At 39.5% G+C, this 27,605-nt stretch overlaps 1 protein-coding gene across 1 annotated transcript in view; it reads left to right on the forward strand.

The window, feature by feature from the left end:
• Positions 1 to 27,605, forward strand: part of SLC16A10 (solute carrier family 16 member 10) — a gene marked incomplete at both ends in the record, with an annotated part of 145,081 nt that overhangs the window by 75,592 nt on the left and 41,884 nt on the right. The window contains one exon of the mRNA XM_079716334.1: positions 25,818 to 25,962. Coding sequence (XP_079572460.1) covers positions 25,818 to 25,962 — 145 coding nt within the window. The remainder of the gene's footprint in view (positions 1 to 25,817; positions 25,963 to 27,605) is intronic.

The following is a 27,605-nucleotide window of genomic DNA, read 5'->3' on the forward strand; positions in this document are numbered from 1 at the left end:
CCAAGCTCATAAGTTCCAGGGCAGGCTGGATCCAAGGTAATGTGGAGGATGCACTGTACAATTTTCCCAACTTCTTTACATATGCTTGCTTTCAACAGGTCTTTTGATAAGAGCTGTCTAGGAGTTTCGGACCTGTATTGTGGGTATTTTGAGGGATACTGGGTTAATTTCCTTTAGAGATCAAACCAGCAGACTGTCAGGTTGGCATCCTCTTGTGGAAACTGAGAACCTAATCAACACCCACATTTAGCCATATGACTAGCACACTGCCTTATGGACGTGGGCTGGGGGATTTTATCTTCTACTTTAAACAGTGGCAAGGTTAGAACGTGTTCAGTACTCTTGGTGTAAGTTTTAATAAATAAGAAGTGAGGAGCTTTGTATTAGAGGCCAGAATTGTGAATCTAAGTTAGGAGTGAAAAAAAAGATCCTCAAACTGAAGACTGTAAGTCTACTACTTTAAATTTCTCAGAGCCATCAATTAAAGGTGAACCCTGGAGACTTAGCCGTTGACATGGGTATGAGACACCCATATTTTTTAACTGTGAACTTTGTTACTTTTCATATATTAGGAGGAGTGTGTGATACACAATTCCAGAAATCTCTGTAGTAGTGCTTAGAGCTATGTTACTTCAGTTCGGTGCTTCCCAGGCGAGGTGAATGGTTACGGGTGAGCATCCCTGTTGATTCCCTCAGTGCTTCTGAGTCCCAGGTCCCCGAGCCATTGCCTCCAGCCATTGCCTCCAGCCATGAGCAGCCTTGTCCATCTTGCCTCAGTGGGCTGTACAAATGTTATTATTTTCTATGTATGCCATGACCTGGAAAATATGGGGAAGAGAAGTCTTAGTTCACTTTACATTTGGGTGAACAGTGTTGCTTTAAAGTTCTTTATTTATAGAGTCTTGATATTATGAACAAGACAGAAAAATATGCTTATTTGGAGAAGTGATTTCCTTTCAAAGCATAAGTTCATTTCCCCTCTTACTTGTGTAACTTTCTGAGGTGAAAAGTAGGAGATTTTCAATGTAAAAATGGAAGGTACAGACAAGCAAGGGAGAAGGTTAGAATGACTCATGCAATAATGGATTAGAGTTGGAGATAACAGTACGAATTCATGTTTAGTTTAATATAGATATAAATACTTACATATAGAGAATATTTATAGATATGTGTATGTACATGGGTTAGTATACATGCTTGTATTTCCAGCTCTGTCAGTTAAGCAGGCCTGGAAGCAACAGCACCTCTGTAGCAACAAGCACACCTAGGACCCAGGTCTTGGTTTCTAACACCATTCTCTAATACAAGGAACCAGGGCTCTTTAGAGAAATAGGGCTGGAGCAGAAAATATACACGATGAGCCTGGAGCATCTTATAGTACCAGAAAGCCAGGAGGAAGTACTCAACAAACAAACAAACGAAAACCCCAAAACAACCCCCAAAAAACCCTCACAAAAACCCACAAGAAAACCCTCCTCCACAATAATTGGGGTATGTCAAAGGGTGATGGGCGCCAACTGAAAGAGCTCCCAATGGCCAACCAAATAAAGCAGTATTGGAGTATAAGTCAAATTGTACAAGAAATATCCAGGAGTCCAAATTGATATAAGTAAATGGTTGAATACCTAAGGAAATGTAGGAGAATAGAAAAATCTCCCATGCAGAAGAATTCCAATAATTTATGTAGGTAGATACTTTGCCCTCAAGGAAGTGGAATATAATTCCCTATTCCTTAAATGTGGGCTGTGGTTAGCGACTTGCAAGAATGCAGTATGAAAAGGGGGAATAGAAGGTAAACTTTACAGTGGGAAAACCTGACAGGTAGATACTACCTCAGCCAGGTGATCAAGGTTAATGTCGGAAGTGATGTCATGTTAATACTATGGACTCTTGATATGAAGTGATGATATGGCACTTCTGTGGTAATAGAAGGTAAGCTTTACAGTGGGAAAACCTGACAGGTAGATACTACCTCAGCCAGGTGATCAAGGTTAATGTCAAAAGTGATGTCATGTTAATACTATGGACTCTTGATATGAAGTGATGATATGGCACTTCTGTGGTCTAACTTCTAAAAACCTCCTAACTGCAATCTAATGAGAAAAAAATCAGACAAATCCCAATTGAGGAATATTCTACAGCATATCAGATCAGTACTTCTCAATACTGTCAAGGTCTTCAAAAACAAAGAAAATGGCAAACTCACAGTCAAGAGGAGCCTAAGGAGACATGATGACTTAAATGTAAGGTGGTGTCCTTGATGGGATCCTGGGACAGAAAAAGGACATTAGGTTAAAACTAAGGAAATCTGAATGAAGAATGGACTTCAGTACAGACTGAATAACGTACCATTATTGGTTCATTAATTATGACAAGTGTACCATACTAATGTAAGATGCTAACAGGGAAACTTGATGGGGAGTATATGGGCACTCTCTGTACTGTCTTTATGATTTTTCTGTAAATCTAACAATATCCTAAAATAAGATTCATTTTTAAAAAAGCAGAAAAGTCTCAAGTTTTGATCTTATGGGTGAGATAAGACTTGGGTGTTTTTATCTGAGAATGAGGTTTCTGAGAATTGTAGACACAAGTTAGCCAGGCAGTCAGTATGAGTGAAACCATAGAATATAACCTCAAATTACTTGTATTGACACTTTTAAGGCAAATGTATGCCTTAGATCATAATCAGAACTATGATCCTAACTGCCAGCATTTAGGAATTTGTAGCCCCCAAAGGTGCTTTTCTCAACTGTAAGCATCATGAAATGCTATCGGTATACGAAGTGATGGAGGAGGCAGGGGGGATAACAGAGCTTTTCTGTTTGTTTGTGTTTTTTTAAACATCTTAATTGGAGTATAATTGCTTTACAATGTTGTGTTAGTTTCTGCTGTATAAAAAAGTGAATCAGCTATATGCATACGTATATCCCCATATCCCCTTCCTCTTGCGTCTCCCTCCCATCCTCCTTATCTCACCCCTCTAGGTGATTGCAAAGCACCAAGCTGATCTCCCTGTGTGATGCAGCTGCTTCGCACTAGCTATCTGTTTTACATTTGGTAGTGTATATATGTCAATGCTACTCACTTCATTCCAGCTTACCCTTCCCCCTCCGTGTGTCCTCAAGTCCATTCTCTACGTCTGTGTCATTATTCCTGTCCTGGTCCTAGGTTCATCAGAACCATTTTTTTAAAAAATTCCATATATATGTGTTAGCATACAGTATTTGTTTTTCTCTTTCTGACTTACTTCACTTCCTATGACAGACTGTAGGTCCATCCACCTCACTACAAATAACTCAATTTCGTTTACTTTTATGGCAGAGTAATATTCCATTGTTTATATGTGCCACATCTTCTTTATCCATTCATCTGTCGATGGACACTTAGGTTGCTTCCATGACCTGGCTACTGTAAATAGTGCTGCAATGAACATTGTTGGTACATGACTCTTTTTGAATTATGGTTTTCTCAGGGTATATGCCCAGTAGTGGGATTGCTGGGTCATACAGTAGTTCTATTTTTTTTTTTTTTTTTTTTTTTGGCGGTACGCGGGCCTCTCAATGCTGTGACCTCTCCCGTTGTGGAGCACAGGCTCCGGACGCGCAGGCTCAGCGGCCATGGCTCATGGGCCCAGCCGCTCCGCAGGATGTGGGATCTTCCTGGACCAGGGCATGAACCTGTATCCCCTGCATCGGCAGGTGGACTCTCAACCACTGTGCCACCAGGGAAGCCCAGTAGTTTTATTTTTAGTTTTTTAAGGGACCTCCATACTGTTCTCCATAGTGGCTGTATCAATTTACATTCCCATCAACAGTGCAAGTGGGTTCCCTTTTTTCCACACCCTCTCCAACATTTATTGTTTGTAGACTTTTTGATGATGACCATTCTGACCTGTATGAGGTGATACATCATTGTAGTTTTGATTTGCATTTCTCTAATGATTAGTGATGTTGAGCATCCTTTCATGGGTTTGTTGGCAATCTGTATGTCTTCTTTGGAGAAATGTCTGTTTAGGTCTTCTGCCCATTTTTGGATTGGGTTGTTTGTTTTTTTTATATTGAGCTGCATGGGCTGCTTGTATATTTTAGAGATTAATCCTTTGTCAGTTGCTTCGTTTGCAAATATTTTCTCCCATTCTGAGGGCTGTCTTTTCATCTTTTTTATGGTTTCCTTTGCTGTGCAAAAGCCTTTAAGTTTCATTAGGTCCCACTTGTTTATTTTTGTTTTTATTTCCATTTCTCTAGGAGGTAGGTCAAAAAGGATCTTGCTGTGATTTATGTCATAGAGTGTTCTGTCTGTGTTTTCCTCTAAGAGTTTTATAGTGTCTGATCTTACATTTAGGTCTTTAACCCATTTTGAGTTTATTTTTGTGTATGGTGTTAGGAAGCATTCTAAATTTCATTCTTTTACATGTCCCTGTCCAGTTTTCCCAGCACCACTTATTGGAGAGACTGTCTTTTCTCCATTGTATATTCTTGCCTCCTTTATCAAAGATAAGGTGACCGTATGTGCATGGGTTTATCTCTGGGCTTTCTATCCTGTTCCATTGATCTATATTTCTTTTTTTGTGCCAGTACCATACTGTCTTGATTACTGTAACTTTGTAGCATAGTCTGAAGTCAGAGAGCCTGATTACTTGAGCTGTGTTTTTCTTTTTCAAGATTGTTTTGCCTATTTGGGGACTTTTGTGTTTCCTAAAAATTGTGCAATTTTTTGTTCTAGTTCTGTGAAAAATGCCATTGGTAGTTTGACAGGGATTGCACTGAATCTGTAGATTGCTTTGGGTGGTATAGTCATTTTCACAATATTGATTCTTCCAATCCAAGAACATAGTATATCTCTCCATCTGTTTATGTCATCTTTAATTTCTTTCAACAGTGTCTTACAGTTTTCTGCATACAGGTCTTTTGTCTCCTTAGGTAGGTTTACTCCTAGATATTTTATTCTTTTTGTTGCAGTGGTAAATGGGAGTGTTTCCTTAATTTCTCTTTCAGATTTTTCATCTTTAGCGTATAGGAGTGCAAGAGATTTGTGTGCATTAATTTTGTATCTTGCTACTCTACCAAATTCATTGATTAGCTCTAGTAGTTTTCTGATAGCATCTTTAGGATTCTCTATGTCTAGTATCATGTCATCTGCAAACAGTGACAGTTTTACTTCTTTTTCGATTTGGATTCCTTTTATTTCTTCTTCTCTGATTGCTGTGGCTAAAACTTCCAAAACTATGTTGAATAATAGCGGTGAGAGTGGGCAACCTTGTATTGTTCCTGATCTCAGAGGAAATGCTTTCAGTTTTTCACCACTGAGAATGATGTTTGCTGTGGCTTTGTCAAATATGGCCTTTATTATGTTGAGGTAGGTTCCCTCTGTATCTACTTTCTGGAGAGTTTTTATCATAAATGGGTGTTGAATTTTGTCAAAAGCTTTTTCTGCATCTATTGAGATGATCATATGGTTTTTATACTTCAGTTTGTTAATACAGTGTGTCACATTGATTGATTTGTGTATATTGAAGAATCCTTGCATTCCTGGGATAAATCCCACTTGATCATGGTGTATGCCCCTTTTAATGTGCTGTTGGATTCTATTTGCTAGTGTTTTGTTGAGTATTTTTGCATCTGTGTTCATCAGAGATATTGGCCTGTAGTTTTCTTTTTTTGTGACATCTTTGGTTTTGATATCAGGGTGATGGTGGCCTTGTAGAATGGGTTTAGGGAGTGTTCCTCCCTCTGCTATATTTTGGAAGAGTTTGAGAAGGATAGGTGTTAGCTCTTCTCTAAATGTTTGATAGAATTCGCCTGTGAAGCCATCTGGTCCTGGGCTTCTGTTTGTTGGAAGATTTTTTTTTTTTAAATAAATTTATTTATTTATTTATTTATTTATTTATTATTTTTGGCTGCATTGGGTCTTCGTTGCTGTGCACGGGCTTTCTCTTGTTACGGCGAGTGGGGGCTACTCTTCTTTGTGGTGCGTGGGCTTCTAATTGCAGTGGCTTCTCTTGTGGAGCATGGGCTCTAGGTGCACAGGCTTCAGTAGTTGTGGCCCTCAAACTCAGTAGTTGTGGCTCTCGGGGTCTAGAGCTCAGGCTTAGTAGTTGTGGTGCATGGGCTTAGTTGCTCTGTGACATGTGGGAAATTCCCGGATCAGGGCTCGAACCCGTGTCCCCTGCATTGGCAGGCGGATTCTTAATCACTGTGCCACCAAGGAAATCCTGTTGGATGATTTTTAGTCACATTTCAATTTCAGTGCTTGTGATTGATCTCTTTATATTTTCTGTTTCTTCCTGGTTCAGTCTCGGAAGTTTGTGCTTTTCTAAGAATTTGTCCATTTCTTTTTTTTTTTTTGAGGTACGCCGTCCTCTCACTGTTGTGGCCTCTCCCATTGCAGAGCACAAGCTCTGGACACGCAGGCTCAGAGGCCATGGCTCACAGGCCTAGCTGCTCCGCAGCATGTGGGATCTTCCCGGACCGGGGCACGAACCTGTGTCCCCTACATCAGCAGGCAGACTCTCAACCACTGCGCCACCAGGGAAGCCCGAATTTGTCCATTTCTTGCAGGTTGTCCATTTTATTGGCATATAGTTGCTTGTAGTAATCTCTCATGATCCTTTTTTTCCTCTGGTGTCAGTTGTTACTTCTTTTTCATTTCTAATTCTGTTGACTTGACTTTTCTCCCTTTTTTCTTGATGAATCTGGCTAATGGTTTATCAATTTTGTTTATCTTCTCAAAGAACCAGATTTTAGTTTTATTGATCTTTGCTATTGTTTCTTTCATTTCTTTTTCATTTATTTCTGATCTGATCTTTATGATTCATTTCCTTCTGCTAACTTTGGGGTTTTTCTGGTTCTTCTTTCTCTAATTGCTTTAGGTGTAAGTTTAGGTTGTTTATTTGAGATGTTTCTTGTTTCTTGAGGTAAGATTGTATTGCTGTAAACTTCCCTCTTAGAACTGTTTTTGCTGCATCCCATAGGTTTTGGGTCATCATGTTTTCATTGTCATGTGTTTCTAGGTACGTTTGAATTCCTCTTTGATTTCTTCAGTGATCTCTTGGTTAATTAGTAGTGTATTGTTTAGCCTCCATGTGTTTGTATTTTTTACAGTTTTTTTCCTGTAATTGATTTCTAATCTCATAGTGTGGTCAGAAACGATACTTGATACAATTTCAATTTTCTTAAATTTACCAAAGCTTGATTTGGGACCCAAGGTATGATCTATCCTGCAGAATGTTCCATGAGCACTTGAGAAGAAAGAGTATTCTGTTGTTTTTGGATGGAATGTCCTATAAATATCAATTAAGTCCATTTTGTTTATTGAATCATTTAAAGCTTGTGTTTCCTTATTTATTTTCATTTTGGATGATCTGCCCATTGGTGAAAGTGGGGTGTTAAAGTCCCCTACTATTATTTTGTTACTGTCAATTTCCCCTTTTATGGCTGTTAGCATTTGCGTTATGTATTGAGGTGCTCCTGTGTTGGGTGCATAAATATTTACAATTGTTATATCTTCTTCTTGGATTGATCCCTTGATCATTATGTAGTATCCTTTTTCTCTTGTAATAGTCCTTATTTTAAAGTCTATTTTGTCTGATATGAGAATTGCTACTCCAGTTTTCTTTTGATTTCCATTTGCATGAAATATCTTTTTCCATCCCTTCACTTTCAGTCTGTATGTGTCCCTAGGTTTGAGTGGGTCTCTTGTAGACAGCATATGTATGGGTCTTGTTTGTGTATCCTTTCAGGCAGTCTATGTCTTTTGGTTGGAGCATTTAATCCATTTACATTTAAGGTAATTATCAATATGTGTGTTCCTATTACCATTTTCTTAATTGTTTTGGGTTTGTCATTGTAGGTCTTTTCCTTCTCTTGCGTTTCCTGCCTAGAGAAGTTTCTTTAGCATTTGTTGTGAAGCTGGTTTGGTGGTGCTGAATTCTCAACTTTTGCTTATTTGTAAAGGTTTTAATTTCTCTGTCAAATCTGAATGAGATCCTTGCTGGGTAGAGTAATCTTGGTTGTAGGTTTTTCCCTTTCATTACTTTAAATATGTCCTGCCACTCTCTTCCGGCTTGCAGAGTTTCTACTGAAAAATCAGCTGTTAACCTTATGGGGATTCTCTTGTATGTTATTTGTTGCTTTTCACTTGCTGCTTTCAATATTTTTCCTTTGTATTTAATTTTTGATAGTTTGATTAATATGTTTCTTGGCTTGTTTCTCTTTGGGTTTATCCTGTATGGTACCCTCTGTGCTTCCTGGACTTGACTATTTCCTTTCCCATGTTAGGGAAGTTTTGACTATAATCTCTTCAAATATCTTCTCAGACCCTTTCTTTTTCTCTTCTTCTGGGACCCCTACAATTCGAATGTTGGTGCATTTAATGTTGTCCCAGAGGTCTCTGAGACTGTCCTCAATTTGTTTCATTCTTTTTTCTTTATTCTGCTCCCTGGCAGTTATTTCCACCATTTTATCTTCCAGGTCACTTATCTGTTCTTCTGCCTCAGTTATTCTGTTATTGATTCCTTCTAGAGTATTTTTAATTTCAGTAATTGTGTTGTTCATCACTGTTTGCTCTTTAGTTCTTCTAGATCCTTGTTAAATGTTTCTTATATTTTCTGCATTCTGTTTCCAAGATTTTGGATCATCTTTACTATCATTACTCTGAATTCTTTTTCAGGTAGGTTGCCTATTTCATCTTCATTTATTTGGTCTTGTAGGTTTTTACCTTGCTCCTTCATCTGTAACAAATTTTTTTGTCATTTCATTTTTTTTTTTTGATGGATGGTGCTGTATTCCTGTCTTACTGGTTGGTTGGCCTGAGACATCCAGCACTGGAGTTTGCAGGCAGTTAGATAGAGCTGGGTCTTGGTGGTGAGATGAGGACCTCCGGGAGGCCTCACTCCAATTGATATTCCCTAGGGTCTGAGGTTCTCTGTTAGTCCAGCAGTTTGGACTTGGAGCTCCCACCACAGGAGCTTGGGCCTCACCTCCGGCCTGGGAACCAAGATCCTGCAAGCTTCGTGGTGCGGTAAAGAAGAAGAAGAAAGGAAAAAAAGGAGCAGTACAATATTAAAGAATAAAAAACAAAATTAGAAAGATAAAAAATATATTATGAAAAATAAAACTATAATTGAAACAACTGCAACAAGGTAAAATAAAACCACAACAGAAAAAAGAAAAAAAAAAAGGAAGAAAAGGGGGGGAGAACAAGCCAAAAGGAGAGATCACTAACAAAGTAAAATAAAATTAGAAAAATAAAAGATTTATTAGGAAAAATAAAAATATCAAAGAATCAACAACAATGAATCAACAAGGTAAAACAGAACCCCAATCTAAAAGAGGGAAAAAGAAAAAAAAATGCCTTGTCTATGGGGGTGGAGTTTAGGCAGGGGTGGGACTTAGGCAGGGTCTGGTTTTGGGTGGGGTGGGACCTAGGCGGGTGTGGGGGGGTGATGTTTGAGCGTGGGGTGGGGCCTAGGCAGGGCGACATTGAAGCGTGGGACGGGGCCTCTCCTTAGGACCTGCATGTAAGGGGAGAGGCAGCACGTGGCAAGGAGGGCCTCTGGAGTGTGGAGTTCCGGAGTTTGAAGGTAGGTCCCTGAGTGAGGCTGTGTGGGCGGGGTTTAGGCCTAGCGCGTTGGAGGGGGTCTTGGAGTATAGAGGTAGGGCCCTGGCGGGGGGGTGTAGGGGCGGGGCCTGGGTTCTGTGCGACAAGAGGCATAGGATTAGGCCCGGGAACCCAACAGGCTTCCTGGTGCCTAAGTGGACAGGGAAAGCACTGGCCCTGTTCCATTCCTTCGCGCCCTTCCCCCACCATCTCCCCCAGGGTTTCCCCCATCACCACTGGACCCCTCACCGTGGGTGGGTCCCGCTGGGTGTAGGAACTCCTCCCCTCCCGCAGCCACTCCTCAGGGGTGCTGGTCCTGCAGGTCTGGCCTTTACTTTTGCTCCCCCTTCCCTTCCTCCAATTCCCTCAGGACCCGCACGGCTGGAGGGGGCTTCGGTGGGCAGAGGGTCAGGCCTGGGATCTCAGCAGGCTCCTGGGGGCCCAAGTGGGCAGGAGAACCCTGGCCAAGCTCCCTTTTGATCCTCTGCCCTCCCAGTGGTCCCCCAATTTCCCCCTTAGGGCGTGCGATCCCTTCCCCTCCCCCAGCCGCCCCTCGGGGCACCAGTCCCGTCCCGCCTCCACTTCTCTTCCCCCCTCACCCCACCATGCCTCATGTCCTACCCTGTCACTGGGGTTCCTCCCGTCCCCTTAGGTGTCTGTGGTCCCCCACCGGTGCCTGGTAGGTGCCCTAGTTGTGAGGAGACGCGAATTCCGCGTCCTCCTAGTTTGCCCTCTTGACTCCACTCCTTCTGTTGTATTCATGTTTTCAAAGAACTAGTAAGTGAGATTTGAAGGTTTCCGTTTTGCCAAAATAACGTCTCTCTCATTTTTAAGGCAAGCTTTAAAATGGAGGGAGTTTGAAATTGTTGTCTCTGTTTTTAGCTCTTTCTTGTAAAGCTATTTTGCCTCTGCTAGAATAACCTTTTGAGGATCTGAAAACTAACTTTATGTATCATTTTTATTCAGTATTTCAAACAGAGGAATGTAGAGAATAATATAACAAATGCCTGTTCTATATAACTACTTAGTAGTCAGATTCTAGTGTTTTCTCCTTTTAAAAAGATGTGAAACATTACAGAATCAATTGTAGTCCCTTTTGTACCCTTCTCCATTCCTAATCTTTATCCATGCCTTCCCAGAGGTAATCACTATCCTGAATTTTCTTTTATTATTTCCATCATGTTTTATACTGTTACTTCATATGTGTGAGTCCGTATTCCCTTGTATATATTAATACCTACATTTATTTATTTGTTCTAATGCTGATGGGCATTTAGGTTGTTTCCAGTTCTTTTACTATTACAAACAATGCTTTGGTGAACATTCTTAATCATGTCTCCTTGTGCACATGTGTTAGGTTTCTCTGGTGTACACACCTGGGAGTAGAATTGCTAGAATTTGGGTATGCACATCTTTGGCTTTTCTAGATGTTGCCAAATTACTGTTCACAGTGGTTATTTCAATTTATGTGGGTATGCATAAGAGTTCTTATTTTCCCATAGTCTCACTAAAACGTGGTGTGGTCAGACTTCTTAATTTTTGCCAAATTATGGTGATTTATTATTCTTTTAATTTGCATTTTTCTGATTGCTAATGAGCATCTTTGTAAATGTTAGTTGGCCATTGTGTTTTCTCTTTTGTATATTTCCTCTCAACTCTTTTGCCTGTTTTTCTGCTGTGCTGTCTTTTTCTTAATGACTCACAGGCTATTTTTATAAATGTAAGATGATAATTTACTAGCGATATGTACTGCAGTGATCTCCCATTCTGTGGCTCATCTCTTCTTGCTTTGATTCTAGTATCTTTTGTTGCACAGAATTTGTATTTTAGTGAGGTCAGATTTTATCCATATTTTCCTTCATGATTTATGCTTATGTCTAGAAGTCCTTTTCTATCATGAGGTCAAGATTTTCTCCTTTATTTTAAGATCCTTAAGGTTTTTTTTTTTTAGCTTTGTAATCTGGAATAAAAATTTTTTTTCCATTATTGAATTTTTAAATTTCAGTGACTATTTTTTTCATATCCAGGATTTCTAATGAATACTTTTTTATGCACTTGTTTTAGTTTGGCTTGTTTCATTTTTTTTTCATTTTTTAATGTACTTGTTTTATTTTTGCTTATTTGTTTCATAATTTCTTATTTTCTAAAATGAAAATTATTTTATTTCTTCGAATACAGTCATTTTATTTATTTTTCTTTATTTGTTTTATTTCTTCTAAACATAGTCATTTTGGAGTGGTCAGATTGGTCTGTAGAATTAATTTCATCTGGAGTGACTGTATGTGCTAATTTGTGATTTTGTTGGCTGCCTTAGCATTGGATTGGCTTCAGTTTTTTGGAATTTGAGTTTACAGAATCATTCTGAGTGGGAGGTATATTGTTTTGTTTGATTCTCTCCTTTTTTTTTACCCTCCCTGCATAACGGTTTATACTTTCTTCCACCTGGCTCCCTGAATTCTCAGTTTAGAATTAGGCCTTTTAAGTTTCTTGTTCCACAGTAACACTGAAAATCTTACAGACCCAGCCAGAGGGCCAGTGGGTACCTTGTTTCAGGGCCTGGTCATGAGGCTGAGTCTGTATCCTCCTCCTCCTCTAGAGGCTTGTAGGGTTTCAAATCTTTAATGTATATAGGAATCACTAAGTTCTCACCTTTAGCCTCCTGTCACAAGGTGTGGGGGGAGTTCTGGCTCTCCCCTTAGCCGGTGAGCTTGGCTCTCCTTGTCTATCTCACAGGGAGCACTTTCTGTCCTCTTTACAATCGCCAATGCCTGCTTCCTGACCTGGGCCCCTGCAGGCAGGCTCAACTTACTGCCCCATCCCTTTTTGCAGCTAGTCTGTAGCTCATGGCTAGGTGTTTTGTTTTGTTTTTGTCAGTATCCTTTTCTTTTTTTAAAAAACTATGTTGACTGTACTGTTAATTTGTGTTTGGAACAGAGGATGAATTCACTGTGTCATCTTGACTGAGGTCTAGATTTTGTCATTAAGTTAGATTGTGGGCTTCTCTGGGGAGGGATAGCTTTTCATCAGCATCAAGCATGGTGCCTGGCTCTGAGCGCCTGGTGGGATTTTTCTATTTTTTTGAGGTGTACAATGTGTTTATTTTATATACATACATAGTGTGAAATGATTACCACAAATAGGTTAGTTAACACATCTATCATCTCACCTAGTTACAATTTTAGTTTTGTGGTGAGCATTTTAGGATTTACGCTCTTAGCAACTTCCAACTGTACAATAGAGTACTGTTAACCTATAGTCACCATGCTGTACATGTACATTTACAATATTATTTGAGTCCTGTCTTTTTTGTTTTTTTTGGTTAGTCTAGCTAAAGGCTTCACGGTTCTGTTTATCTTTCTAAAGAACCAGCTCTTAGTTTGTTTATATTGTTTTCCTATGCTCTCTCTTATTTCTTTGCTATTTAATGAAATTATTATTATTTTTTTTGTGTGTGTGTGTGGTACGCGGGCCTCTCACTGTTGTGGCCTCTCCCGTTGCAGAGCACAGGCTCCGGATGCACAGGCTCAGCAGCCATGGCTCACGGGCCCAGCCGCTCCACGGCATGTGGGATCTTCCCGGATCAGGGCACGAACCCGTGTCCCCTGCATCGGCAGGCGGACTGTCCACCACTGTGCCACCAGGGAAGCCCCTGAAATTATTATTTTTAAAACTGAAGTATAGTCAATTTACAGGGTGTTAGTTTCTGGTGTACAGCACAGTGATTCAGATATATATACATGTGTATATATATGTATATTATATAGTTTCTAGTGTACAGCAAAGTGATTCAGATATATACATATAAATATATATTTCATATTCTTTTCCGTTATGATTTATTACAGAATATTGAATAAAGTTCCCTGTGCTATATAGTAGGACCTTGTTTTTTATCTATTTTATATGTAGTAGTTTGTATCTGCTCATCCCAAACTTCTAACTTATCCCTCCCCCACCCCCTTTCCCCTTTGGTAATAAGTTTGTTTTCTATGTCTGTGAGTGTTTCTGTTTTGTAAATAAGCTCATTTGTATCATATTTTAGTTTCCAGATATCAGTGATATAATATGGTATTTGTCTTTCTCTTTCCTGTTTACTTCACTTAGTATGATAATCTCTAGGTCCATCCATGTTGCTGCAAATGGCATTATTTCATTATTTTTTATGGCTGAGTAGTATTCCATTGTGTATATATCTACATACCACATCTTCTTAACCATTCATCTGTCGATGGACACTTAGGTTACTTCCATGTCTTGGCTATTGAAAATAGTGCTATGAACATTGGGATGCAAGTTGCTTCCATGTCTTGGCTATTGAAAATAGTGCTATGAACATTGGGGTGCATGTATCTTTTTGAATTAAAGTATTTGTTTTTCCAGATATATGCCCAGGGGTGGGATTGCTGGATCATATGGTAACTTTTTTTTTTTTTTTTTTTTTTTAACACGGGCCTCTCACTGTTGTGGCCCCACCCGCTGCGGAGCACAGGCTCTGGACGCGCAGGCCGAGCGGCCATGGCTCACAGGCCCAGCCGCTCCACGGCATGTGGGGTCCTCCCAGACCGGGGCATGAACCCGCGTCCCCTGCATCGGCAGGCAGACTCTCAACCACTGCGCCACCAGGGAAGCCCTATTTTTTGTTTTTTAAGGAACCTCCATACTGTTCTCCATAGTGGCTACACCAATTTACATTTCCACCAACAGTGTAGGAGGGTTCCCTTTTCTTTGGTGGATTTTTTTAAATTAAATAATTAATTTATTTTATTTTTGGCTGTGTTGGGTCTTTGTTGCTGCACGAGAGCTTTCTCTAGTTGCAGCGAACGGGGGCTACTCTTCATTGCGGTGCGCAGGCCTCTCATTGTGGTGGCTTCTCTTGTTGTGGAGCGTGGGCTCTAGGTGTGCGGACTTCAGTAGTTGTGGCACATGGGCTCAGTAGTTGTAGCTTGCTGGCTCTAGAGTGCAAGCTCAGTAGGTTTGGTGCATGGGCTTAGTTGCTCTGCGGCATATGGGATCTTCCTGGACCAGGGCTCGAACCCATGTCCCCTGCATTGGCAGGCAGATTCTTAACTACCGCACCACCAGGGAAGCCCTGGTAGACGTTTTTTAATGAAGGACTCTTGGGCATGTCTTCTTATTCCTTTTTCCACCTGGAATCTCACCAAAGTTGCATAACCTTGGCTAGTTGCTAAATATCAATACCTCTGATCTCTTTTTCCCCCATCTTTAAAATGAACCTAATACCTCCCAGCATTGCCTGAGAATCTGATGACAGTTTTATGCAGGCGCTACCCATGGATTAGGAGGCATTTTATGTGTGTTAGTTCTCCTTCCATCTTTCCCCATCCCACCCTCATCAGTGATTAACAGTTTCCTTGGTAGAGCAAACAGTTACCTGCAATTGGTGTCGGATGTGTTCTATAAATGTCAATTAGGTTAAGACGCTTGATAGTGTCATCCAGACTTTTATATTTTACTCAAAATTTTGGTCTTCCTGTTCTATCAATTATCGAGAGTTCTGTGCTAAAATATACAACTGTGATTGTGGATTTGTCTAGTTCTCCCTTTAGTTCTGTCAGTTTTGTTTTGTGTGTTTGTCTTTTTATGATATCTGGTTTTTGTTGTTGTTGTTGAAATCTTCCATATAGGTTTGTATTTTTTCCTTCCACTTTTATTGAGATGCACAGTGCTGTATGTCAGTTACAAGTATAAGGTATACAGCATAATGATTTGACTTACATATATCATGAAATGATTATCACAATTAAGTTCAGTGAACATCCACCATCTCATATAAATACAAGGTTTCTCTGTTTTTTTTGAAGAGCAGCATTATTGTGTAATTGACATGAAATAAGCTACGTGTTTAAAGTATATAATTTGATGAGTTTGTCACATGTATACACCAGTGAAACACCACCACCACAGTCAAGATAGGGAACATATCCATCAACTCAGGTTTCTTTGTGTCTTTGGCAATCCCTCCTTCCAGACCCCTCCCCACAACCAGGTGAACACTGATATGCTTCCTGTCCTGTATATTAATTTGTATTTTTTAGAATTTTTTATAAATGGAATCATGCTTTATGTACTCCTTTTTGATCTGACTTTTTTCACTGAGCATGATTATTTTGGTATTCATCTATGTTGTTGTACTTATTAATAGTTCACTCCTGGTTTTTTGGTGAGTAGTATTCCATTATATGAATATACCATAATTTGTTTATCCAGTCACTTATTTCTGGATGTTTGGATTCTTTGCAGTTTTTGACTATTAGAAATAAAGCAGCTGTAAACATCTATACACAAGTTTTGTATGGATATATGCCCTTGTTTCTCTTAGGTAAACACCTAGGGAGTGGAATGGCTGGGTCATATGATAGGGGTATATTTAACTTAAAAAAAATTCCTAAGCAGCTCTCCTAAGTGGTTGTGCAATTTTATATTCCCAGTAGCAGTTATGATAGTCCAGTTGCTAAACATCCTTACCAACAGTTGGTATGATTAGATATTTTAGCCATTCTAATAGGCGTGTGTGGTTTTTCATTGTCATTTTAATTTATATTTCCCTCATGATTAATGATGTTGAGCATCTTTTCAAAAATGCATATTTTCCATTTGTATAATCTTTTGGGAAGTGAGTTCAAATCTTTTACCTATTTTTTTGTTTGTTTTTGTTTTTTTGCGATACGCGGGCCTCTCACTGTTGTGGCCTCTCCCATTGCGGAGCACAGGCTCCAGACGTGCAGGCTCAGCGGCCATGGCTCACGGGCCTAGCTGCTCCACAGCATGTGGGATCTTCCCGGACCGGGGCACGAACCCGTGTCCCCTGCATCAGCAGGCGGACTCTCAACCACTGCGCCACCAGGGAAGCCCTTACCTATTTTTTTTATTGGGTTGCTTGGTTATTATTGAGTTTGGAGAATTCTTTATATAATCTGGATACAGATTTTTTTGTAAGATATATAAATTTGCCAATCTTTCCTCCCAGTTGTGGCTTGTATTTTCATTCTTTTAACAGTGTCTTTCAAATAGAAGTTCTTAGTTTGGCTGAAGTGAAGTTTATCAGTTTTGTTCTTATGGACTATGGTTTGTTTTTTTTTTAATATTCATTCTTCCCTCCCTCCCTCCATCCATCCCTTCCTTTCTTTTTTCATTGGTCCTTCATTGCTGCACCTGGGCTTTCTCTAGTTGTGGCAAGCGGGGGCTACTCTTCCTTGCGGTGTGTGGGCTTCTCATTGTGGTGGCTTCTCTTGTTGCGGGGCATGGACTCTAGGCGCGTGGGCCTCAGTAATTGTGGCATGCGGGCTTAGTAGTTGTGGCTCACAGGCTATAGAGAGCAGGCTCAGTAGTTTAGGCGCACGGGCTTAGTTGCTCCGTGGCATGTGGGATCCTCGTGGACCAGGGATCAAACTGTGTCCCTGGCATTGGCAGGCAGATTCTTAACCACTGTGCCACCAGGGAAGTCCCTGGATTATGTTTTTGATGTTGTATCTAAGAAATCTTTGCCTAACCCAAGGTCACAAAAGAGTTTCTTCAATGTTTTCTTCTAGACGTTTTATACTTTTCAGTTTCACATTTCAGTTTTGTGATCCATTTTGAGGTAATTTAAAAATATGCTATAAGGTAGGGATCACATTTCCTTCCTGTATTTCTGAAGCTGTGTTATATTAGGTGTACATAAGCTTGTCATTGTTATATCTTCCTCATGTGTTGAGACTTTTATCATTATGAAGTAGCCTTCTTTGTTTCTAGTAATACTACTTGTCTTGAAGTCTATTTTGTCTAATATTAGTACAGTCACTCCAGCCTACTTGGGGTTATTATTTACATGACGTATCTTTTTTATTTCCAAGTTATTTGTGTATTTATATTTAAAGTGCATCTCTTTAAACAGAATATAATTGATTCTTGATTTTTTTTTATCAAGTTAGACAATCTTATCATTTGATTGGAGTCTTTATTTAATGTCATTACTGATATGGGCATATTTAGGTCTGACATTTTGCTATTTGTTTTTTATGTGTCTCATCTGCCTCTTGTTCTTCTGTTCTTTCTCTTCTGCCTTCCTTTCATTAATCAACTAATTTTTAGTAATCAATTTTAATTTCTCTATTGGCTTTCGAGCTGTATCTCTTTGTATTTTTTAAAGTGCTTTCTCTAGGGATTACAACATACATCTCAGTGTATTTTAAGTTGATATGAAATTGCTTCAGATGAAATATAGGAATCTTGTGGCAGTATATTTTCATTTACCTTCATCTTTAGTGCTTTCGTCGTCATGTATATAATACATCTATATACGGTGTTATAATTTTTGCTTTAAATAGTCATATATCTTATAAAGAAATTATGAGAAAACAGTGTGTTGTGTGTGTTTGTATGTTTCAGTCCTTCCTTTGGACCCAAATTGCTAGCTGGTATCATTTCCCTTCAGTCTATAGAACTTTCTTTAAGATTTCTTGCAGTGGAAATCTGGTGACAAAGTTTCTCAGTTTTTATTACCTGAAAATATCTTTATTTTGCCTTCACTTTTTTTTTTTTTTTTTGCGGTACACGGGCCTCTCACTGTTGTGGCCTCTCCCGTTGCAGAGCACAGGCTCCGGACGCACAGGCTCAGCAGCCATGGCTCACGGGCCCAGCTGCTCCGTGGCATGTGGGATCTTCCCGGACCGGGGCATGAACCCGTGTCCCCTGCATCGGCAGGTGGACTCTCAACCACTGTGCCACCAGGGAAGCCCAAGTAAAAATCTTTTAAAATATTAAACCTAACCACTTTCTCCGAGTGATTTGCATTCTCCTTTGGCCATGCACTGAGAGCTGAGGATTTGTTCTTAGTATGGAGTTGGAAACAAAGAGGGTCTGGATAGGGAAATTGGAAAGCTGATTGTTATTTTTTTAAAAAGATTTCCCAACCTGGCTGTTTTTTGGATGCTTCTCTATATAACATCAAACACACATACATTCAAATAAGAGTATACAAGCACATTCTAAAGCCTTTCTTTCTTCTTCTTCTTTTTTTTTTTAAGGGAAATGGGCTTTTGTATTATAGCTAACTTGAATCATAGAGGAGTGCCAACAACCTCAAAATCAATTCATTAGATACATGTGTACGCTGCTCCTCCAACATCAGTAAATATATAAAGTACAATTCATTGAGAAATACCTAATGAGAAAGAGGTCTACTATGAAGTCATTAGCATTTTTAAATGTATCCATTTTATCACTAACATACATTTGAAAAACAGTATTGCAAATGTGAAGAAGGTACAACAGTCTGTAACAATGTTTGCTGATTAGGGATTCCAAGCTGGTAAAATTTCAGGAGATCTTTAATACCTTCTTCATTACATATTTTTTGACATCTGTGTTTTTTAAGGTGATTAGCACATTCTATATGGTGTTCTGGTTGGACCTCTATTTGCATATATGTTACTAGATGGAAATTATTGGAAGGTAGAGAAATCTTTTAGTTGTTTTTATATTCTCAGCAGCCTAGGATAGTGCCTAGAACATAATAGGCACTTTTACTTGGAAAAGTTGTTATTCCATATTTTAAATAGTACCTCTTCCATTGAAAAATATTTGCTCTTCAACAACATTAGGAAACCCTGTGTGGGTGTTTGGTTGAATTACATAGAGGGATTAGGGCTAGTTTGCATTTTTTTAAACAAAAATTTTACCATGGTGGATATAGTGACGATGTCTTTCAGTTTCTCAGTTTCTGTTATGAATAATAATCATAGTCAGACTTGGAAGGGGTAAAAGAGAGCAACAGTCTCTTTTATTTTTATGGTGTATAGCATAAAACCCATAAGACCTTGGATTCTTTGTCATGCCATGTTAAAATTTTGCAAAAACGAGAAATTTTATGAGTTTACAGTGCCGAGTAATATATTCATTCAAGAATTAATTTCTTGGTCACCTATCGATGATGAAGGAGTCAGGAATATACAGTGGAGAAAAGACAGCCTCTTCAATAAGTGGTGGTGGGGAAACTGGACAGCTACATGTAAAAGAATGAAATTAGAACACCCCCTAACACCATACACAAAAATAAATTCAAAATGGATTAAAAACCTAAATGTAAGGCCGGACACTATAAAACTCTTAGGTGAAAACATAGGCAGAACACTCTTTGACATAAATCGCAGCAAGATCTTTTTTGACCTACCTCCTAGAGTAATGGAAATAAAAACAAAAGTAAACAAATGGGATCTAATTAAACTTAAAAGTGTTTGCATAGGAAAGGAAACCATAAACAAAAGAAAAAGACAACCCTCAGAATGGGAGAAAATATTTGCAAATGAAGCAACCAACAAGGGATTAATCTCCAAAATATACAAACAGCTCATGCAGCTCAATATCAAGAAAACAACCCAATCAAAAAATGGGTGCAAGGGCTTCCCTGGTGGCGCAGTGGTTGAGAGTCCGCCTGCCGATGCAGGGGACACGGGTTCATGCCCTGGTCCGGGAAGATCCCACATGCCGCGGAGCAGCTGGGCCCGTGAGCCATGGCCGCTGAGGCTGCGCATCCGGAGCCTGTGCTCCGCAACGGGAGAGGCCACAACAGTGAGAGGCCCGCGTATCACAAAAAAAAGAAAAAAAAAAAAAAAGGGTGGAAGATCTAAATAGACACTTCTCCAAAGAAGACATACAGATGGCCAAAAAGCACATGAAACGATGCTCAACATCACTGATTATTAGAGAAATACAAATCAAAACTACAATGAGGTATCACCTCACACTGGTCAGAATGGGCATCGTCAAAAAAATCTACAAATGGGGACTTCCCTGGTGGCCCAGTGGATAAGACTCCTCACTCCCAATGCAGGGGGCCCTCGTTCGATTGCTGGTCAGGTAACTAGATCCCCCACACACGCTACAGCTAAGGAGCCCGCCTGCCACAACTAAGACCCAACACAACCAAATAAATAAATAAATATTTTTTAAAGACCCTACAAACGATAAATGCTGGAGAGGGTGTGGAGAAAAGCGAACCCTCCTACACTGTTGGTGGGGATATAAATTGGTAGCCACTATGGAGAACAGTATGGAGGTTCCTTAAAAAACTAAAAATAGAGCTACCATATGACCCAGCAATTTCACTCCTGGGCATATATTTGGAGAAAATCATAATTTGAAAAGATACATGTACCCCCAATGTTCACTGCAGCACTATTTACCATAGCCAGGACATGGAAACAACCTAAATATCCATCAACAGAGGAATGGATAAAGAAGATGTGGTACATATACAGTGGAATATTAGTCATAAAAAAGAACAACATAATGCCACTTGCAGCAACATGGATGGACCTAGAGATTGTCATACTGAGTGAAGTAAGTCAGACACAGAAAGACAAATATCATATGGTATTGCTTATATGTGGAATCTTAAAAAAAAAAAGGGTACAAATGAACTTATTTACAAAGCAGAAGTTGAGTCACAGGTGTGGAAAACAAACTTATGGTTACCAGGGGATAAGAGGGGAAGGGATAAATTGGAAGATTGAGATTGACATATACACACTACTATATATAAAATAGATAACTGATAAGAACCTGCTGTATAGCACAAGGAACTCTACTCAATACTCTCTGTAATGGCCTGTATGGGAAAAGAATATTAGAAAAAATGAGTGGATATATGTATAACTGATTCATTTTGCGGTACACCTGAAACTAACACAACATTGTAAATCAACTATACTCCAATAAAAATTTTTTTAAAAATGAATTTCTTGAATTCCCTGGTGGTCCAGTGGTTAGGACTACCTGCTTCCACTGCAGGGGGCATGGGTTCAATCCCTGATTCGGGAAGTTAAGATCCCACATGCAGTGCAGTGCAGCCAAAAATTAAAAAAAAAAAAGAGTCTTGCTTAATCTTCACAAGAATTAATTTCTTCTTGAATTTGATCAGAAGATAGACCTAACCTCATCTGTTCCTAATTTTTACTGCAACGTAAGATGTTGGGGAGGGGCTTCCCTGGTGGCGCAGTGGTTGAGAATCTGCCTGCCGATGCAGGGGACATGGGTTTGAGCACTGGTCTGGGAAGATGCCACATGTCGTGGAGCAACTAGGCCCGTGAGCCACAACTACTGAGCCTGTGCGTCTGGAGCCTGTGCCCCGCAACAAGAGAGGCTGAGACAGTGAAAGGCCCACACACCGCAATGAAGAGTAGCCCCCGCTTGCCACAACTAGAGAAAGCCCTCGCACAGAAACGAAGACCCAACACAGCCAAAAATAAATAAATAAATAAATAAATTAAAAAAAAAATGTTGGGGGATTTCCCTGGCAGTCCAGTGGTTAAGACTCCCCACTTCCACTGCAGGGTCACGGGTTCCATCACTGGTCGGGGAACTAAGATCCTGCATGCTGCGTGGTGTGGCCAAAAATTAAAAAAAGAAAAAAGATGTTGGAACTTTAGCAGAGGCATTAAGGTACAAGAGTGTGAAATTTGGAAGTGGGGTATTTCATGTTCAAGAACCAGTTACAGGCTCTAAAACACATAAGAAGGATACTTATGGGTCATAGAAGAACATTTTGTGAGGATTCTTTTAAAAATTATGCTGTTGCTTCCCCCCCCACACACACACCATGGGAGAACTGGGGGTACAAACTCACTTGATATCTAGTGAGAGGAGCTTTAGAGGGACCACTTAGAGATTTAAAGAATTCTCTTCAGTTAGGGGGTACAGAGGACTGAGGTCTGGATCCCCTGAGAAATCCATCAAGGAGAGAACTGTAGCTGGCTGACTGCTCCCACAGCAAGAGGTAGGCTGTGTTGGAATTTGCCTACGCTCCAGTGTTTGTCAGGGCAAAGGAAATATGAATACTTCCTGCAGAGCAGAGGCAGGCCTAGTGGAGGAGAGAGGCAGCCTGGAGCTGTTTTAATTCCTGCCCAAATAAACCGCCTAGAAGGGCAATGAGGCTCCAACAGTGAGTCTTTTAAGTGACAGCCAAAAAGCCAGGAGGAGAATGAACTATCCACGTCGGTGGAGCTATAGCCAGAAGAAACTCTAAGGTGAGACTCTGAAGAACCCACAGAAGTGCATCTGAGGAAAAGAGTCCACTTCAGACATCACCAGACAGGCCTTTTGGCAGGACCTCTTAAGTTGGAATCTCGTTGCCTTCCATCTCCCAGCACTCCTCTCTCTCATATCCACTTTGGAGACAACAGCAGCTAGGGAAGGGGAGAAGGGTCATGGAAAAGAGACATAGCTGAGCTTACTCTTTTCCCAGCTGGGGGTGGCAAAAGAGATTTGATTACCTAGTGAAGATTGGTTTGTAACCTAAAGTGACTGTAGGACTTTGTTACTTAGCACTGGCTAGAAGAAACGTGTGGGCCTGCTGAGTGGTCATCCAGTGCCAGGGCAACATTTTCTCCCTGCATACATTTTAAGAGGATAGCCGAGACAAATATAAAGTTATATTTGATTATATCCTGCAGTTAGTGCATGTTCAGTGGACATAAAAATTCTGTAAAAATTTTCACATTTGGCATTGCAGTAGTCCGACATCTATGGTAATGCATTAAGCCTTGCTTTTATTCTTGAAAAGTGCCTTGACTTATGTGAGCATTACATGCAATGTAAGTGTATGTTCTTAGATTTCTTTTTTTTTGGCCGGACCACGTGGAATGCGGGATCCTAGTTTCCTGACCTGGGATCGAACCTGTGCCCCCTGCAGTGGAAATGCGGTGTCCTAACCACTGGACCTCCAGGGAATTCCGCTCTTGGATTTCTTAATGTGGGCTCCTATTTAGTGTTGGTGTTTCACTTAATTGTAAAAGCACCTTTATCCAAAAATAAAGGTTAGGGTGCTATTCTTCTGGTCTGCCTAGGTTGTTTAGATTATTTCATAAACAGGATAGATGACTAAACTTGTTTTGAATAAGATTAAATTATTATAAATCAGTGACATTTTTATGTAACATAGGCTAAAAAATTTGCACTTCTCCTTGAGCAAGCCCATACTAAACAGCTCTGCACATCTGGGGTTGAGGTTGTGCTCGTTCATCTGGCCAATCGCCTCTCTGCTGTCCACTTCTGAATTCCCCCACCAACACCTAAGCCAAGACTGCATTGTTTGTACAGTCTCTTCATTTTGTATGTGTGTGTATGTGTTTTATTGAAGTGTAGTTGATTTACAGTGTTGTACCAATCTCTGCTGTACAGCAAAGTGACTCAGTTATACACATATAGACTTTCTTTTTTTAAATTTATTTTATTTATTTTTGGCTGCGTTGGGTCTTCATTGCTGTGTGTGGCCTTTCTCTAGTTGCGGCGAGCGGGGGCTACTCTTCGTTGTGGTGCACGGGCTTCTCGTTGTGGTGGCTTCTCTTGTTGTGGAGCACGGGCTCTAGGCACACGGGTTTCAGTACTTGTGGCTCACAGGCTCTAGAGCACAGGCTCAGTAGTTGTGGCACACGGACTTAGTTGCTCCACGGTATGTGGGATCTTCCCAGACCAGGGCTTGAACCCGTGTCCCCTGCATTGGCAGGCGGATTCTTAACCACTATGCCACCAGGGAAGCCCTAGACTTTCTTTTTTTTATATATTCTTTTCCATTATGGTTTATCACAGGATATTGAATATAGTTCCCTGTGCTATACATCAGGACCTTGTTGTTTATCCATTCTAAATGTAATAGTTTGCGTCTACCAACCCCAAACTCCCAGTCAATCTCTCTCCGTCTTCCCTCCTCCTTGGCAACCACAAGTCTGTTTTCTGTGTCTATGAGTCTGTTTCTGTTTTGTAGATAGGTTCATTTGTGCCATATTTTAGATTCCACATATAAGTGATATCATGTGGTATTTGTCTTTCTCTTTCTGACTTACTTCACTTAGTATGATAATCTCTATTTGCATCCCACTGTGTTTTGTTTTAAGATCATAGTCTCCTTTCTGATAAGGGAAGAAAGGAAAGAGAATTATGGCTGATTAAAATATACATAATTAAAAAAATAATTTAAAAGGTAAGAAGGCAAAGAATTAAATTGTTAGTCTGGTGAAGATCCATTTGGACCACATTATTAAGAAATGGTCATTAGCACAGGATCTGGACTTAATTCCTTGGCTGAGGAAATAGAATAATATACTAGTAGACTGTCAGAGCTGGATGGAGCGTTGGAGATCATCTGTTTCATTTTATAAGACAATTTGTTGTTGTTAAAACTCTGAATTATTAATTGTTCCTCTGCTAGATGCAGAGGTTTAGATACATTTTCTCTAATCCTTAATAATTCTGGAAAAGTCTGTGTTCAATTCCCTTTCAAGATGAGAAAACAGACTCAGAGGAAGTGACCTGCTGAAGGATATATTGTAGTTACAGAGCTGGGGGATTTGGACCCAGGTCTGTTTGTTTTATAGCTCATGTTCACTTAGGCCCCACTAGTTTATATGCTTTTTAAGAATTTACAGACTTAATATCCTATAAGATCACTCATTTCTTAGGTACAAATTTATGATCATTTGTACTCAGTATGTTTCTCTTTTTGGCTTTCCTTTTGTTTTGGTCTTTACAGATCAGAACAGGAAATTATGACCTGATTCTTAAATCTTTTCTATTGTGAAAGATAGCATACTTTCAGAAAAGAAGATAAAATGTATGTATGGTTTTATAAATAAAGTGAATACACAGTAACTGTTATCCAGGTCAACAAACAGCCTACCTGTGTACGACTTGATTCCTTTAACAAAAGCACAAAGCCCAGACTCTAGGCAAATGTTCAATTCTTATCTGCTGGGTCCAGATGATTATAATTCCTTTTTCTCCCCTGAGTTTCACCACTGTATTGAGTTTGGTGGTCATCATTTCTTTGCAGTTTGATCACCTAGGCATGCATTCCTAAACGTATCTCAATTTTTTGAAATAAATTTCTTTCCGTAGATCAGAAGTTGCTTAAAATTAACCATAGATATCAGAATAGAGATTAATAGTGTTTAGGTTACAGGAGAATGTTTGATTTATATAAGAATACAAACTTTTCAAGAGTTCCATTAAACACAAATAATTGCTTTGCTAATTATAATTAGTATTGGTCAATCCTTTAATCTGTGATTCAAATTTGTTACTTATTCCAACTTCCCCCCATTCATCAATCTGGGTAATATCTTTTCTGCATTAATACTTTTCTGAATGTGTATTATATCTTATTAGGTAAGGACGAATAGAATTTACCATGTCATAATGTCCCTTTTTTTCCTCTTTTACAGCATGGGTAAGTTCTCTCTCCATGGGGATGATTTTCTTCTGCTGCCCAATCGTCAGCGTCTTCACAGACGTGTTTGGTTGCCGGAGAACAGCTGTCGTGGGTGCTACTGTTGGATTTGTTGGACTCATGTCAAGTTCTTTTGTAAGGTAAGGACTTGGCTTCTTCATGTCGCTTTTCAAAAACTGTTAGCTACCTTAAAGATTTCCTTTCAGAAACTGCTGTTTATAAGGAAAAATCCTCCTTTTCAGTGCTTAAACTGTAAGCAGTGTCACTTAATGCATTGTTGTCTACAGCAGCAAATCAGAGCTTGTGAATTTGAATGCTTTTGCTTGCAGTGCCTCAGAGTTAGATGTCAGTCAGGATACATATGTTCTCTGGAGCCAAGAAAAAATGTTTCTCCTTTTGTTTTTTCCATTCACAGAAGAATCTTAACTCATAACAGTAAGTTGTCTAAAACAATGGGCTTAGTTTAAGGTCAGCTCAGTCTGAGCCCCAGAGGGTACCAGAAGTGGTATTTTGAAGTGGTTGTTCATAGGCTTGATATGAAATATTTTTTTTAATGAAATCCAGACTTTGCTATTTATTTCAACCCAGGTAGAGAATTCCTGCCTGCATTCTTTTTTTATTTTATTTTATTTATTTATTTTTAAAATTTTATTTATTTGTTTATACAGCAGGTTCTTATTAGTTATCCATTTTATACTTATTAGTGTATACATGTCAATCCCAATCTCCCAATTCATCACACCACCAAACTGCCCCCTGCTACTCTCCCCGCTGGTGTCCATACGTTGGTTCTCTACATCTGTGTCTCTGCCCTACACACCGGTTCATCTGTACCATTTTTCTAGGTTCCACATATATGTGTTAATATACGATATTTGTTTTTCTCTTTCTGACTTACTTCACTCTGTATGACAGTCTCTAGATCCATCCATGTCTCTACAAATGACCCAATTTTGTTCCTTTTTATGGTTGAGTAATACTCCATTGTATAAATGTACCACATCTTCTTTTTTTTTTTTTTTTTTTTATTAGTTTCTGCTTTATAACAAAGTGAATCAGTCATACATATACATCTGTTCCCACATCCCCACATCTTCTTTATCCATTCATCTGTTGATGGGCATTTAGGTTGCTTCCATGACCTGGCTATTGTAAATAGTGCTGCAATGAACATTGAGGTGCATGTGTCTTTTTGAATTATGGTTTTCTCTGGGTATATGCCCAGTAGTGGGATTGCTGGGTCATATGGTAATTCTATCTTTAGATTTTTAAGGGACCTCCATACTGTTCTCCATAGTGGCTATATCAGTTTACATTCCCACCAACAGTGTAAGAGAGTTCCCTTTTCTCCACACCCTCTCCAGCATTTGTTGTTGGTAGATTTTCTGATGATGCCCATTCTAACTGGTGTGAGGTGATACCTCATTGTGGTTTTGAGTTGCATTTCTCTAATAATTAGTGATGTTGAGTAGCTTTTCATGTGCTTCTTGGCCATCTGTATGTCTTCTTTGGAGAAATGTCTGTTTAGGTCTTCTGCCCATTTTTTGATTGGGTTGTTTGTTTTTTAAATATTGAGCTGCATGAGCTGTTTATATATTTTAGAGATTAATCCTTTGTCCGTTGATTCATTTGCAAATATTTTCTCTCATTCTGAGGGTTGTCTTTTCGTCTTGTTTGTAGTTTCCTTTGCTTTGCAAAAGCTTTGAAGTTTCATTAGGTCCCATTTGTTTATTTTTGTTTTTATTTCCATTACTCTAGGAGGTAGATCAAAAAAGATCTTGCT

Source organism: Hyperoodon ampullatus, assembly GCF_949752795.1.
Source record: "Hyperoodon ampullatus genome assembly, chromosome: 12".
Lineage (NCBI taxonomy): Eukaryota > Metazoa > Chordata > Mammalia > Artiodactyla > Ziphiidae > Hyperoodon > Hyperoodon ampullatus.